This window comes from Giraffa tippelskirchi, chromosome 10, assembly GCF_054371585.1.
Source record: "Giraffa tippelskirchi isolate mGirTip1 chromosome 10, T2T-mGirTip1v1.2.pri, whole genome shotgun sequence".
Lineage (NCBI taxonomy): Eukaryota > Metazoa > Chordata > Mammalia > Artiodactyla > Giraffidae > Giraffa > Giraffa tippelskirchi.
This window is the reverse complement of record NC_137284.1, coordinates 155,855,093-155,869,154: the sequence shown is the minus strand read 5'-3', so window position 1 is coordinate 155,869,154 and position 14,062 is coordinate 155,855,093. Positions and strand designations below refer to the sequence as shown.

The window sequence follows — 14,062 nt, the reverse complement described above, 5'->3', positions numbered from 1 at the left end:
GCTGGATCAGCGCCAGGAGGGCAGGAGGGTTAGGGGGCCAGGCTTTCTCAGGCCGGCCCGCCGGGGACCCACAGCCGCCGCGCCACCCCAGAGAGCAGGGCCGCTCACCCTGTGTGCCCACCAGCACCATGGGGACCTCGCTGGTGTTGCGGAAGCTGCAGAGGCGCAGGAAGTAGTTGTACACTGTCTGGAAGCTGATCTCATCCTCCAGGCTGAACACAAACACCACTGCGTCCACCCAGGCGGCAAACTGGGGGGGGGGGGACGGAACAGAATTACCACCCTCACCTGGGCATGGGCAAACTTCGCCACCACCTCCCGCCCCACCACCCCACACACGATCTTGCTGGAGTCCTAGCTGGGAAACTCTAAAAATAGGGGGCGCCACGGGCCAGGGCTACCTGGAGCTCGGGGGGGCCTCCTTCATCTCGGATCAGCAGCAGGTAACTCTGGCCATCCACCACAATCTCCTTCTTAAACCGACCCCCTAGAACAAAGCGCGCGCGGTCAAGCCTCAAGTCGCAAGAGTGAGCCCACGGCAGTGGGGGGTGGCCACACAAAGGGATCCACAGCTTCCAACAGAGAAGACGGGAGGATGGAGAGAGACAAGGGGCTGCAGCCCCCTGCACAGACAGCGGGGAAACAGGGATGGGGCAGGCAGAGCGCAGCCGCAGGGCCCGGGGCCGGCCCATTAACGCTCACCTTCAGGGGACTCCTCCTGGACATAGGTCCCCGTCAGATAGCGGTGCACCAGGGCGGACTTCCCACTAGACAGGTTCCCTACAATGCCCTGCGGGAGAGGAGGGAGCAGCGGTCAGAGGGCAGGGCGGACAGACACCGGACGGCAGGACGGGCTGATCCACTCGGGAGGAGATGGCCCAGCGCCAAGGATGGGAAAGGCAAGAGAAACAGGGAAGACATGGCCGCGGGGTGAGGCCGAGCCTGGAGATGGAGGGGACTGGAAGCCAGGGTGGTCGGGGGGACTCACGCCGGCCCCCCGCTCCAGCCTGCACCCCCAGCCCAGGGCTGCCTGTGCCTCCCCGGGCCTCACTCACCACTTTAAGCTCTGGCACTGAGCGGCTCAGGGTCCACTCCTGGCTGTTCACAAAGGAGTCTGCAGGAGAGAAGGCCACCGGTCAGGGCTGGGGTGGCACACGCCCCCTTTGCTATCCACCACCGGCTGCCTCTGTGACCCAGCCCCTTTGTGAGGCCAGAAAACACCCTCACGCCCTCGTTCCCTGTGCACGCTCAAGTCGCTTCAGTCATGTCCAACGCTCTGCGACCCCGTGGACAGTAGCCCACCAGGCTCCTCTGTTCGTGGGGATTCTCCAGGGAAGAATACTGGAGTGGGTGGCCATGCCCTCCTCCAGAGGAATCTTCCCCACCCAGGGATCAAACCCACATCTCTTACATCTCCTGCACTGGCAGGCGGGTGCTTTACCACTAGCGCCGCCTGGGAAGCCCCTAGCTCCCTAGAGAGCAAGAATGCTCTCTGCCAATAGAATAGCAGGGTGACAGCCCTCAATTCTCTGGCCTGGACGGGCCAGATCCCTCCTCCAGCAGAGTGGGCAGTTACTACCTTGAGTCATGCCCTGGCCAGCGCCCCCGCCTGGTGAGAGGCCGCTCCAGTGGGTCTCTGCCAGACCCAAGCTGGGCTGGGGGCCCGCCTCTGCAGCCGGTAGGAACAGCTCACCCTGGCAGGGTGGGGCCACCCACTACATTCCTGGTGAGCAAAGAGGGCGGAGCCCTTCACCTGGCCCTGTTTGGTGAGAGGCCGGTCCAACAGGGAGCTGTCTGTCCCTCCCAACCCTCCCTGATCCCCAGGCTCCTCCTTGGCAGGAGCCAGCCACCCTTTCTTTCCCAGAGATCCGCCTCCAGGGCTCCTCCTCTCCAGTCCATCCCCAGCTCCTGCCTCACCCAGGCGCTACCCAAAGCCCCTGCCAGGGCCAGCCCCTCTCCTTGATTCTCTAGGTTGGCACAGACATCCTGGGGCCGGCTCCAGGCAGCTCCGCAGGGACCAGGCTCTGAGGGGCGGGGCTCACTCCCCACCCCCCGCAGGCTGCCTCCAAGAGTAGTTATGACGCGCGGGTCCAGTCCCTAAACTTATCTGCAAAAGCAGCTTAGCGGTGAGGGCTCAAGCCTCACCTGGGAGCTAGAGCTGCTGCTGATCTAGTCCTCCCCGCCCTCCAGGGCCGGCCCGGGCTCCCAGTGAGTCTCATCCGTCCCGGGGCCCTTTCCTGGGTCTCCAAAAGTGAGAAAGAAAGGAGCCCTTCCGATCCGCTCTCCTTCCACTTCGCTAGGGGCACGGGAGGGAGGCCCTCCAGGGACCCACCTGGAAGCCCGCCTCTGCCACAGCCACCGTCTCCAGACCCAACAGCGACCCCAGACTCTGCCGGGCGCCGATCCACTCGGTCCAGCCCCGTCTGGTGGACCCCCCACGCCCCCTGCCTTCACGGCACGCCCACCTCTCCCGGTAGGTGTCCAGTTTGTTTCACACCCGCCCTCAAGCCCGGGCTCCAACCAGGGAGGACACCCAGGCCCGGGGGCTCCCCCTTACCGCTCGGCGTGCCCAGGAGTCCGGGGGCCGCGGCCGCCCGGCGGCTCCACAGCGGCTCGGACGGCGCGGGCGCGGGCGCGGGCTCCCTCCGGCGGAAGCGGCTGGTGAGCAGCCTCCAGAGGCCAGCGGCGGTGCGGGGGCGGCCGGGCTCGGGCGCGGCGCGCGGGGCCTCGGTGCCCAGCAGCAGGTCGCGGCGGCTGGGGAAGGCGCCCAGGGAGCTGGCGTCGCCGTCGCTGCGGGTGCGCGCGCGGGGCAGCAGCCCGGACTCGGCGCGCCGGATCTCCTGGCCGCGGCGCAGGCGGAAGCTGAAGCTCTTCCTCAGCGCCGATAGGCCGCGCCGGGGGCTCGGGGCGCTGCGCCCGCCGCTGCCGCGCAGCACCTGCCAGCGCTGACTGCTCCAGAGCGAGGCGCCCCGCAGGAAGCCGGCGCTGCCCGCGCGGCCCAGCCCCGCGCCCGCGCCCTCGGCCTCGGCCGCCAGCTCCAGGCGGTTCACCTCCAGGAACGTCATGCTGGTGGGCCGCGGCGCCTGGGCGCCCCGGTGCCGGCTGCGGCGAGCTGGCGCGGGGCTGGACGCGGGGCTCGGCGCGGGGCTGGGCGCGGGCCCGGGAGCCGACGCGCGGCCGTCGGGGGTGCCGCGGCGGCCGAGGCGCGGGCGCAGGAGTCCGAGCAGCAGGCTGCGGGCGCCGGCGGGGGGCGGCGGCGGCCCCAGGCCGCCAGAGCACACGCTCCGCGGCCGCGCCGGCTGCTCGCGCGCGGCGCACAGGGCGGCCTGCAGGGCGGAGGCGGCGCGGCCGGCCGGGGCGCCGTGAACGTCCAGCGAGTCGCAGACGCTGAGGGCGCGGCGGCAGGCGGCGGGCCGCTCCCGGCTGCAGCTGTCCGCCGGCGGCCAGCCCCGCTCCATGCTCAGGGCCCGCGGGCGAGGGCCAGGCCCATGGCGAGGGGCGCGGGGCTGGGCCCGGGCCGGGGCCGCGGCCGGGGCGCACGGACCTCCGGCCTCTGGGCACCTGGTGTCGGCCGACTGAGTCCCTCAACGCCTCCACCTCGCAAGCCGGCAAGCCCAGACCTGGAGAGGCCGGGAGCCAGCCCAGCACCGAGAGAGGCGGCAAGCCTGGCCTGGAACACCCGGGAACGGCGGCGGCGGCGGCCCCCAAGCTCTCAGAAAACAGGAAATTCCAGCCCAGGGCTCCTCCTCAGTTGGGGCAGGTAGGAGAGGAGCTGTCATTAAGAGAAGGCCAAATAAATAACAGTCCTGGGCACACCATGCGCTGGGCTCGGTTTTGGAGAGAAGCGGGCTATTCGCTTTTTTGTCCAGGGAAGAACCAGAAGATGATCCACCAGGGTGGGAGCTGGTAAAAGCCTAAATTATGTCAGGAGTTACACTGAGGGCTTCTTATCTGGAAAACATGGAGCCTGAATGAGGTGATCCTTAGCTCTTGGCTCAGTCTGAGGTTGGGAAACTTGCAAATCCGAGTTGCTGGTTGTTTCAGTCAGCTCTTCTGTTAATGACCGAGGCTATCTTCTTCCTCGAAGACTATAAAATCACCTGGACTAGCGTAAGTGCTGTCCTGCCCAAGGGCGGCAGAAAATCAGAAGATAACCTTGGGACCTGAACCATATCGTTCTGGACGAGTGACTCACTTCTGAGCCCCTGAAGTTTCCAGCCTCCTCCAGCTCGTTGGTCCCCCTCCCCCTGTGCCCAACAGGGGGATGAGCTGCTTTAGAACCCAGCTGGCTACCCTCAGGCGGACAGAAGCAGGACCGAACAGGAGAGTAAAAGGCCCCCACTTACAGACAGACACACACACACATACAGAGACACAGAGACACCCAGAGACACATACACACAGACACAGACACACACACACACACAGGTGTGCACACACACACAGGCGCGCACACACACAGGCACGCACACACACACACACACTGTCCAGAGGCTGTGCAGAGCTGAAGCTGCAGACTGCAGACCTCGTGGCAGGCTGACTCCAAGCACCGATGCCCTTCGTGGGCTGCCCCAGGCACTCGTTAAATGCAGGGCTCCCTCCAGGATGGGGCAGGGGACAGGTCGTTGCTGTGCTGTGCTCTCCACTAACCATTTAAGCGTCAGTCCGGGGTCCTGGAGATGGGCCAGTTTAGCATAATCCACAAGGACCACAAGCAGATCAGGACAAACCAGTTTAGGTAGTGGCAATGTTGAGGGGGCTTGCATTTCCCTCTGAAGACATAATACTCCCAGGTTTGCTCCAGCCCCAGTCCAACCCAACTCCCAACATCTCTGTCCCTCTCAGCTTTAGAATTCCTCGGTCCTCGTTAGAAGCAAAGTACAAGATAAAAGTGGCACATTCCAGAGGGGGCTGGGGTGGGGGAATGCCTGAGGAAGGCAGGGCCTCCATCCTGGGTGCTCCGCAGAACCTCGAGCTGGAAACTTCCAAGTCCCGGGCTGGATCTCCTGGGCCCCAGGGGGTGAGTCCGTATTTTCCTGGGACTGGTTATTAACGGTGATGAGGACGGCGCCTTCCTCTCTGGGGTACATTTCCCCCACGTAATAGTTGGTTCTGCAGAAGAGCCCTTCCCAGGATCCTTCAGGCGTGGAGACAAGAATGCAACCCAGGAGTCCTGACTCACATTCCCAAGTTTAAGCCTCACACACGGAACTTCCCTATCTTTGTTCCTATCAGTCTGTCTGCCCTCTCTCACGCACATATATGGGATGACCTGACCCCACAGAATAAGGCGGCTCATTCCAACCCTCTCCCCAAGCCAATGAAAATGCAAGCACAGGACAGCAGCTATCAGAGGCAAGTGGGTACTCAAGGGGGACAGGGGACAAGGTGCCCAACAGGGGGATGAGCTGCTTTAGAACCCAACTGGCTACCCTCAGGCGGAGAGGAGCAGGACAGAACAGGAGAGTAAAAGGCCCCCACTTACAGACAGACACACACACACAGACACACAGACACACACAGACACACAGACACACAGAGACACAGACACACACACAGAGACACAGACACACAGAAACACACAGACACACATACACAGGCACGCGCACACACAGGCACGCACACACACACAGGTGCACACACAGGCGCACACACACACACAGGCTCCAGGAAGGCAGGCAGCCGTGTCCAGTCCAGAAGGTTAAAGAACACCTTCCATTCTCAGAGGACACACCAGCTCTGGGCCTCCACTGCACCTGCAGAATCGGTCCAGGCAAAATGCTGAGCCTGGGGCCTCCCTGCTGGCTCAGTGGTAGAGAATCCACCTGCCAACTCAGGAGACACCAGTTCAATCCCTGACCCGGGAAGATCCCACATGCCTCGGAGCAACGAAGCCCGTGCACCACAGCTACTAAGGCTGTGCTCCAGAGCCCGGGGGCCATGACTACTGTGCCCAAGGGCTCCAACTCCGGAAGCCGGTGAGCCCTAGAGCCCGTGCTCCGCAACAGGAGAGACCCACACATCCCAGCTAGAGAGGGGCCCCTGCTCCCCGTGAGTAGAGAAAAGCTGGCACAGCAATGAAGCCTCTGCACAGCCATAGAGAATTAAACCTGGCACAGCTTCCTCTTCCTCGTCTGGCTGACTCCTTCCTAGTTCTTCTTCCCAGAAACCTTTCCTGACTCGGGGAGACTAGACAGAGAAGAGCACCTGCCTGCACGTAAACGGCCCAAAGACCCCAGAAAGGAGTTCGGGGCAGCTGCACACCTCTCTTCCTTGTTGGTATCAGCCACCGCCGCCGCCCCTGGTCACGGACAAGGTCTCTGTGTTCCATCTCACAAGACTCGACTTCAAAGAGATGCGGCCAACAGCTCACTCAACACGGCCCAAAGGAAAGTAGGGCAGTCCTGAAAAGCTCTAGGCTGGGGCCACACCAACCAAACAGAAATCCCATAAAACTAGCTCTAGCGTCACTTCTCTGGTGCTTAAGGTCATCAGAAATGCCAGGCTGAATCTGTTGCACAGAGACCCCACGGAAGGTTCTAGGGGAACTGAAGACGCAGAGCAAAGAGCAGCCCGGAGCACAGGCAGGTCAGGAGAAGAGCCGACTCTAGAGCTGGGTGCGCTGGACTGGGTATTGGGACCTGAGAGAAGAGGGTGCCTGCGTGTGCGGCCATGGCCTGGGGGCGGTGGGGACACACAACTAAACCCAGGGTGTCTAGGGAGAAACAGAAAGCCCCCTGCAAAGGCATGCTGTGCAGAGGGGCAGTGCCGTGGTGGGAGAAAGAAGGGCGGCCTTGGGTCCGGGAATCCCACGGAACCTTGTACCTAGTCCCTCTCAAATATTTGCCGGATGATCCCCTGATAAGTGTGGAGGCACGCCCAGCTGAGGCCACTGAGCCAAGGAGCCTGGGGAGGTACTTCGAGCCCAGCAAGGGCAAGCTTCCTGCTGACAGCTGGCTGGGGTCTTCTTAACCACAAGGTGGCAGCAAAACATCTTCCTGCAGCCAGGGGGGCCACCAGCTGTGCCGCCCAGGAAGGCGTGTGGGGACCCGGGCCATGTGGGTCCATCAAGCCCCTTGACCGCTGAGCCGAGGGAGGCGAACAGGACGACATGGGTGGTGCGTGGTGATTCTGTGAATCGATCAACGAGTCAATGAAGGGATGAAGAACATTCATCTTAGCTGCTGAGTGTAAACTGCACACCCCGGCTTTTGCTTCCCTTGTGGGGAGGGCGGTAGGCTGACGAATGTGATCCCTGGCTGGGACAGTCTGTTGAGATAAATCGCAGTTGAGATCAGATCCAAAGTGGAGAGGCACAGGGGTGTGTTGGCAAGACACGTGCTCCGGAGCCGACAAAACTAGGGTGCAAATTCAGCCTCTGGCTGCTACTGGCTCCTCGTCTGTCTAGTCCCCTGAAAGTCACTGGGTCTCGGGGTTTTTAGTCTGTAAACCAGGGATAATCCCCTTTGCAGCTGAAGTTGCTATGCTGACCAGGGATGTGTTTATGGAGGGTCCGGCGCTGAGCTGGCATGCAGCAAGTGACCAATATAGCTGGGCACCTCAGCAGTTCCCCATTAGCTTGGGCCTGTGGATTGAGCTGGAGGCCCCAACCCCCAGGCTGTGCTTGTACATATGGGCGTCCTCTTCTCTCCGGTCCCGGGAGCCAGTTCCCCATCAGCTCAGACTTGTGGATTACCAGTCCCTCCATCTCTTCCCCAAGAGACCACAGAGGCAGACCTCAGAGATCCCGAGGCCCTTCTGGATCATGTCTTTCTCTGAAAATCTGATGAAAGCTGTCATGGACTGAACTGGGTTCCCCCTAGATCTGAATTTTGACGTCCTAGCCCCTAGTACCTGACAGTGTGACCTTATCTGGAAATAGGGTGGTTGCAAATGGGATTAGCTAAGATGAGGTCCCCCTGGATTTGGGTGGGCTCCACACGCTATGACTGGTGTCCTGATAAAAAGGGGAAATTTGGACACAGTCATGCACAGAGGGAGGATGATGTGAAGAGACACAGGGAGAAGACGCCCATCTACAAGCCAAGGATCCTCCTTAACACTTTAACTGTTAGTCACTCAGTCGTGTGTCCAACTCTTTGCGACCCTGTGGACTGTAGCCCCGCCAGGCTCCTCTGTCCATGGGATTCTCCAGGCAAGAATACTGGAGTGGGTAGCCATTCCCTTCTCCAGGGGATCTTCCCAACCTAGGGATCGAACCTGGGTCTCCTGCGTGGCAGGCAGATTCTTTACTGAGAAATTCAAGAGGGATGTAAAAAACATATGGGCGCTATAGACTCCAGGGGCCCAGCACAGAGAAAGGGTCCACACAGAAAGAAGCCCCTTTCCAGACCCCCCCAGAGAATTCTGCCCCAGCTGCCAGGTCCCGGAGTCAGAGAGCTCCCCAGGGACTGCGTCCCCTCCCCCATGGAAAGCTGGGAGGATCGAAGACCACCTGGAAACAGGGCTTCCGGCACCAAGCCAGCTACTCCATAGCAGTTTTTTCATTTTTCTTCCCGTCCACCAAGTCTCAGCAAGGCTCAGTCCCCTCCGTACGCCCCCTACTGGCCTCCTAGTTCAGTTCAGCCACTCAGTCGTGTCCGACTCCTTGCGACCCCGTGGACTGCAGCACACCAGGCCTCCCTGTCCATCACCAACTCCCGCAGTTTATTCAAACTCATGTCCATTGAGTCAGTGATGCCATCCAGCCATCTCATCCTCTCTCGTCCCCTTCTCCTCCTGCCCTCAATTTTTCCCAGCATCAGGGTCTTTTCCAATGAGTCAGTTCTTTGCATCGGGTGGCCAAAGTATCAGAGCTTCAGCTTCAGCATCAGTCCTTCCAATGAATATTCAGGACTGATTTCCTTTAGGGTGGACTGGTTTGATCTCTTTGCAGTCCAAGGGACTCTCAAGAGTCTTCTCCAACACCACAGTTCAAAAGCATCAATTCTTTGGCACTCAGCTTTCTTTATAGTCCAACTCTCACATCCATACATGACTACCAGAAAAACTGGCCTCCTAACCTCACCCTAAAACCCCGAGGGAGACCAGACAGACAAGACATAGCTCCCTGCTGAGAAGCATCACGGCTGAGGACCATGTGTTCCGCTGAGAAAAGTCTGTTACCTTTCAACACCTTTCCTCCAAAGAGGACAGGAACACTGCATGACCCCCAAATCCTTCAGAATCCTCCGACGACCCTGAAGGTGGGGTGAGCCTCACTGCGGTGGGTAGAGGGGACTCTGGCCTCAGAAGGTCAAACTGCACGCCCCCTCGAGGCACTCTGCCTTTTCATCCCAGTTTAGACCCGTGTCCTGCATTTTATCTGTCTTTAAAGGTTGTTCTCTTCCTTCAGAACTGAACAACAGTCCAGCCGAATCCCATGAGCTAAAAATCTGCCTCTTCCAGTCCAACGGGTTTCTACAATGCATTCAGTGTCTAGCTCTTCATTCCTTTAGCAGCAGTATCAACACGCTCATGAGTCCACTTTCATCTTTTTTTTACAGAAGTAAAATATTTTAATAAAGGGGAGATGCAATACAGTATTCAAATACTTGTACCCTTTTTGCTCCAAGACGGAGGAGTGCTCCCCGACCTGGGAACTCCAGTACAGATGTATAAGTTCAGGGTCTCAAGGAAAGGGGGGCTGAGGGTCAGTGTACACTATTAAGAATAAAGACTCAGGTAGTTTGAGAGTCTAATGGACCAAAGTCTAAAAACATCTGAATTCCAGGTGAGGGAGGGAAGGAATGGGAATTTGAGATTAGCGGATGCAAACTATTATATATAGAGAATAGACAAACAACACGGGAACAGCACAGGGAATTATATTCAAGGTGTGCGCGCTCAGTCGTGTCCGATCCCTTGCAACCCCATGGACTGCAGCCCACCAGGCTCCTCTGTCCATGCGGATTCTCCAGGCAAGAATACTGGAGTGGGTAGCCATTCCCTCCTCCAGAGAAGTATCAATATCAATGCAATATCCTGTGCAAAACCATAATGTAAAAAAATATGAAAAAGATTATAAGTGTGTAACTGAATCACCTTGCTGTTCACCAGAAATGCAACACTGTAAATCAACTATGTCGATAAAATAAAGCTGTGAATAAATGAAAGCATCTGAATTCCCATTACAGAGGATAAAAAAGCAGGGCCTACACTGCAACATCTTGTCCCGACCACCCTGCAGGGGCTCCACTGCCCAGCCCCAAGCAGCCGGTTCAACTGCACACTTGCTGCTTTAACACCAGCAAGAGTTCCCAACCCCACGAGCCAGCTTATATCATAGAGCGACTGGGAGTGGTGATCACAGCCTTGGCACCTGGTAGCTGGTTTTCAGGCTTTCTTCTTTTTTTAAAGTAAAAAGGGTTTTTTTTGCAGATGAGCAGGACTCTAGTAGAATAAGCCAAACCCTATGTCTGACTCCTCCGACTCCTCCTTCTCGTCTTTCTGCAGATCCTGGGGCGGTGGAGACAGCCATGGTCCCCTCGCCAGCGGGTGCTCCGGCCAGCTTGCCGACGCCCTGGGCCATAATGTCCAGGACGTTCATTCTTTTCAGCTCACGGATGACCTTGTGGAGCTGGTCGTCATCCACCTAGGTGCCTGAACTGCCGAGGATCTTCTTGCATCCTTGGAGCCGGGGCGGGGGGGGGGGGGAGGCATCGCACCTGAGGGCGCCGGGCAGGTAGGAGGCAATGAGGCACATCTGCACGGCGGCTGAGAGGCCTGGCCTGTGCACCCTCAGTGGCATCAGACACCTGGCTTCTCTCTTAATTCTACCCCCGTCTGTCTTCAGCTGGCAACTCCCTGCCCTGACAGGCAATCAGCTATGAGGCCTGGGTCCCTGGCCCATAGCATCACCACGAAACAGCATGAGAGAACCCTGGTGACTGCGTGGGGCTCACAGGAGGCCACCCCCGGGGGAGCTTTAGAGTCTGCCTGGCCGACTGCAGCCTCCGCACGTGGCCATCGGCTGAGAGATGAGAAGGGCGCGGGGGTCAAGGTCACGGGCAGAGCCGCCCTGCTTCGTGAACTCACGCCACGCCACGGGTAGAGCCCACCAGGAGCCCCCGATGGACCCCCTCCCTCTCCCCGGTCTGTCATTAGCCACAGCCGGATGACACGCAGGGCAGAGGGGGCGGGGTCCCTGCAAACCATCTTTTCAAATGTCCATCCTGAGCCTGGAGACCCCACGAAGGCAGGTCCCCTCCACCTCCCCTCTGGGCACCTTCACCCGTGCTCCCCTGCATGCCTACCTCACTCGGCCCACCTCCTCCCTGAAGCCTGGGGACCCGGACCTCAGCCACCAGCCCCCAACCCCAACCACGCAGGCCCCACCCTGCGCCCAGCACAGCTTGGCCGGGCAGCAGGGGAGAAGCCCACCAGCCATGGAGTCTGCCTTTGTGGAGCTGCAGTCAAGCTGCAGGGGGCGCTGTGCTAGGCCCTGAGAGATGCCATTTGCAACAAGGCTCCTCGGATTTAAAGGACAGAGAGAGGAGATCAATAGATCCATGGCATAAAAATGAAGTCCTAAATGATTAAAAAAAAAAAAAAAGATTGTTTAAAAAAACAAACCCTAAGAGAAGATACAGCTAAAGGGAAATCAACCCCTGGATAAAAATATGACTATGCTGTGCTTTGCTTAGTCGCTCAGTTGTGTCTGACTCTGGGATTCTGAGGACTGTAGCCCCCAGACTCCTCTGCCCATGGGATTCTCCAGGTAAGAATACTGGAGTGGGTTGCCATTACCTTCTCCAGGGGGATCTTCCCGTCCCAGGGACTGAACCCACATCTCTTGTGTCTCCCGCATTGGCAGATGGATTCTTTACCACTGAGAAATGAAGTTCCACTTCTGGCCTACCAAACCCTTAACATGCATGACTTTTGCGTCCATGAGGCCCATGCTGGCAAGCATGTGTGCCCCCCTCCCCAGAAGCTCAGCCCTCTGCCCCTCACATTAAAAGCCACAGGGGCTCCAACAGAGACCCCCTGACATAGACACAAGGATTGAGGCCCAAAGAAATCCAGCACTTCTGAAACAGTGAAATCAACCAGAGTGTCCACCAACATGGAAGTGAGGGCCTCAGCGACTGTGTCTCCAGATGGTGGCACAACCATTTAAAATAGTATCTGGGGTCTTCTTCCCTGGCGGTCCAGTGGTTTAGACTTGGTGCTTGGGGTTCGGGTTCGATCCCTAGTCAGAGAACTAATACCCCACACGCCAGGTAGCACAGCCAGAAAATAAATTAATTAATAATTAAATAAAATAATGTCTGCAGAGACTTTTACTTAGCAAAGCAGCAACCCTTATGATCATTGTTTTAAAAGTAAGACACAAAATTGTATGTAACACAGAAAGTGAAAAGAAAGTGAAAGTCTCTCAGTCGTGTCCGACTCTTTGCGACCCCATGGACTATACAGTCCATGGAATTCTCCAGGCCAGAATACTGGAGTGGGCAGCCTTTCCCTTCTCCAGGAGATCTTCCCAACCCAGGGACTGAACCCAGGTCTCCTGTGTTGCAGGTGGAATCTTTACTAGCTGAGTCACCAGGGAACATGGACCTGTCTAAAAAAACACAGGGAAAAATGAACACGTTAAAATGATGACAGAAGCCGACTCTGGCAGTTAGGCCCTGCAGTGATTTTTTTTCTGCTTCTATTTTTCCGTGAAATGTGTGTTTCACCCTGTTTCCTAAAATGTTTGTAGAGAATACACTACTTTTGTACAAAGAAAATGAAACAGAGGAAACGGAAGGCCGCTCCAGCTGGGGATGAGGGCTGGGTGAGGGAAGAAATACCTGGTGAGTGAGAAAGACAGGCGGTGGAGGGGGTTGTTGCACTCTCCTGGCTGAACCCTCGGCCCGAAGGCCCCGAGCCCCCCACCTGCAGCCCTCTGGGTCACCGCACAGCCTGAGCAGGGCTCCCAAGAGCGTTCCAGCTCCAGGTCTGTGGGACTCGAAAGAAGAAAGCGGGCTGGGGCTAGCCAAATAAATGTACACTATGCCAACCTTTTTAGAATTTTATTTTTGGGTATAAAGGCACATTCCCGGGGCTTCCCTGGTGGTCCAGTGGTTGAGAATCCGCCTTCCAACGCAGGGGACACGGGTTCGATCCCTGGTCCGGGAAGATCCCACGTGCTGCAGAGCAGGAAGCCACAGCTACTGAGCCTGCGCTCTAGAGCCCATGCTCTGCAGCGAGAGAAGCCACGGCAACCTGGAGCCCACACACCACTAGAGAAAGCCCATGCAGCCATGAAGACAGCGTGCAAAGAAATAAAGAAAGAAAAAAATTTTTAAATATCATCACTTTAGAAAAAAGCACATCCACAACGTGCTCAGAACGCTGCCCTTGGTCCTCCGGCCCCTTCTCTTTCCTTCACGTGGAAGCTTCCAGAATGAGTGTCCCCTCCCCCTACCAGAGCCCCAAGGCTAGGACCTGGACTTAGCATTTCACCACAACGGCCGGCCTGGGCAGCTGGAGCAGCTGCTCATGGAAATGGGCTGGCAACCATCCCTGGCCCATCGACATGGGCCTCACTCACGCTTAAAGCCTCACAATATTTCACGGTATGTATGTTCCGTCTGTCATCCAGCCATTCCCCCTACTGAGGACCTTCAGGTTGCTTCCTTTTTTTTTTTTTTTTAATGTCTACGAGCAAGGCTGTAACCAACACCTGTGTACCTACGTATGTTCTTTTCATAGGTTGCATGCCCCAAAGTAGAACAGTTGAGTTCAAAGAAAAATATGAATTTTTCATGTTCATGGATAATGCCTGATGACTCTTCCAAACAGGAGGCAGCAATTTCACCCTCCTCCACTGGACCAACCCCCCACCAGCAACGCATGAGAACGCCCACTCTGCCACTCTCACCAGCATCAAAAGTCATCAGTTCACTTTCCGCTTCTAAAAGGGGGAAGCTTGCTCTTCAGATCTGCGTTCCCCTGATTACTCTGAGGCTAAGCATCTTTTCATGGTCATCAGCAATTTGCATTTCCTCTTCTCTGAATTGTCCACCAGGTTCTATTCTTTGTCTAATTGTCTTTGGGGTTTTTAAAATTCTTT

At 57.6% G+C, this 14,062-nt stretch overlaps 1 protein-coding gene across 13 annotated transcripts in view; it reads right to left on the bottom strand.

Moving 5' to 3' along the window:
- Positions 1–14,062, bottom strand: part of AGAP3 (ArfGAP with GTPase domain, ankyrin repeat and PH domain 3) — a 56,615-nt gene that overhangs the window by 25,312 nt on the left and 17,241 nt on the right. For 9 of the 13 annotated variants that reach the window (XM_081533436.1, XM_081533435.1, XM_081533427.1 and 6 more), the window contains 4 exons: positions 1,056–1,114; positions 703–790; positions 402–487; positions 109–250 (listed from right to left, as the gene is read on the bottom strand). In XM_081533436.1, coding sequence (XP_081389562.1) covers positions 109–250; positions 402–487; positions 703–790; positions 1,056–1,114 — 375 coding nt within the window. Of the gene's footprint in view, positions 1–108; positions 251–401; positions 488–702; positions 791–1,055; positions 1,115–2,557; positions 3,459–14,062 lie in introns of those variants that run through there. The other 4 variants (XM_081533429.1, XM_081533430.1, XM_081533431.1 and 1 more) reach the window with 2 other exon arrangements.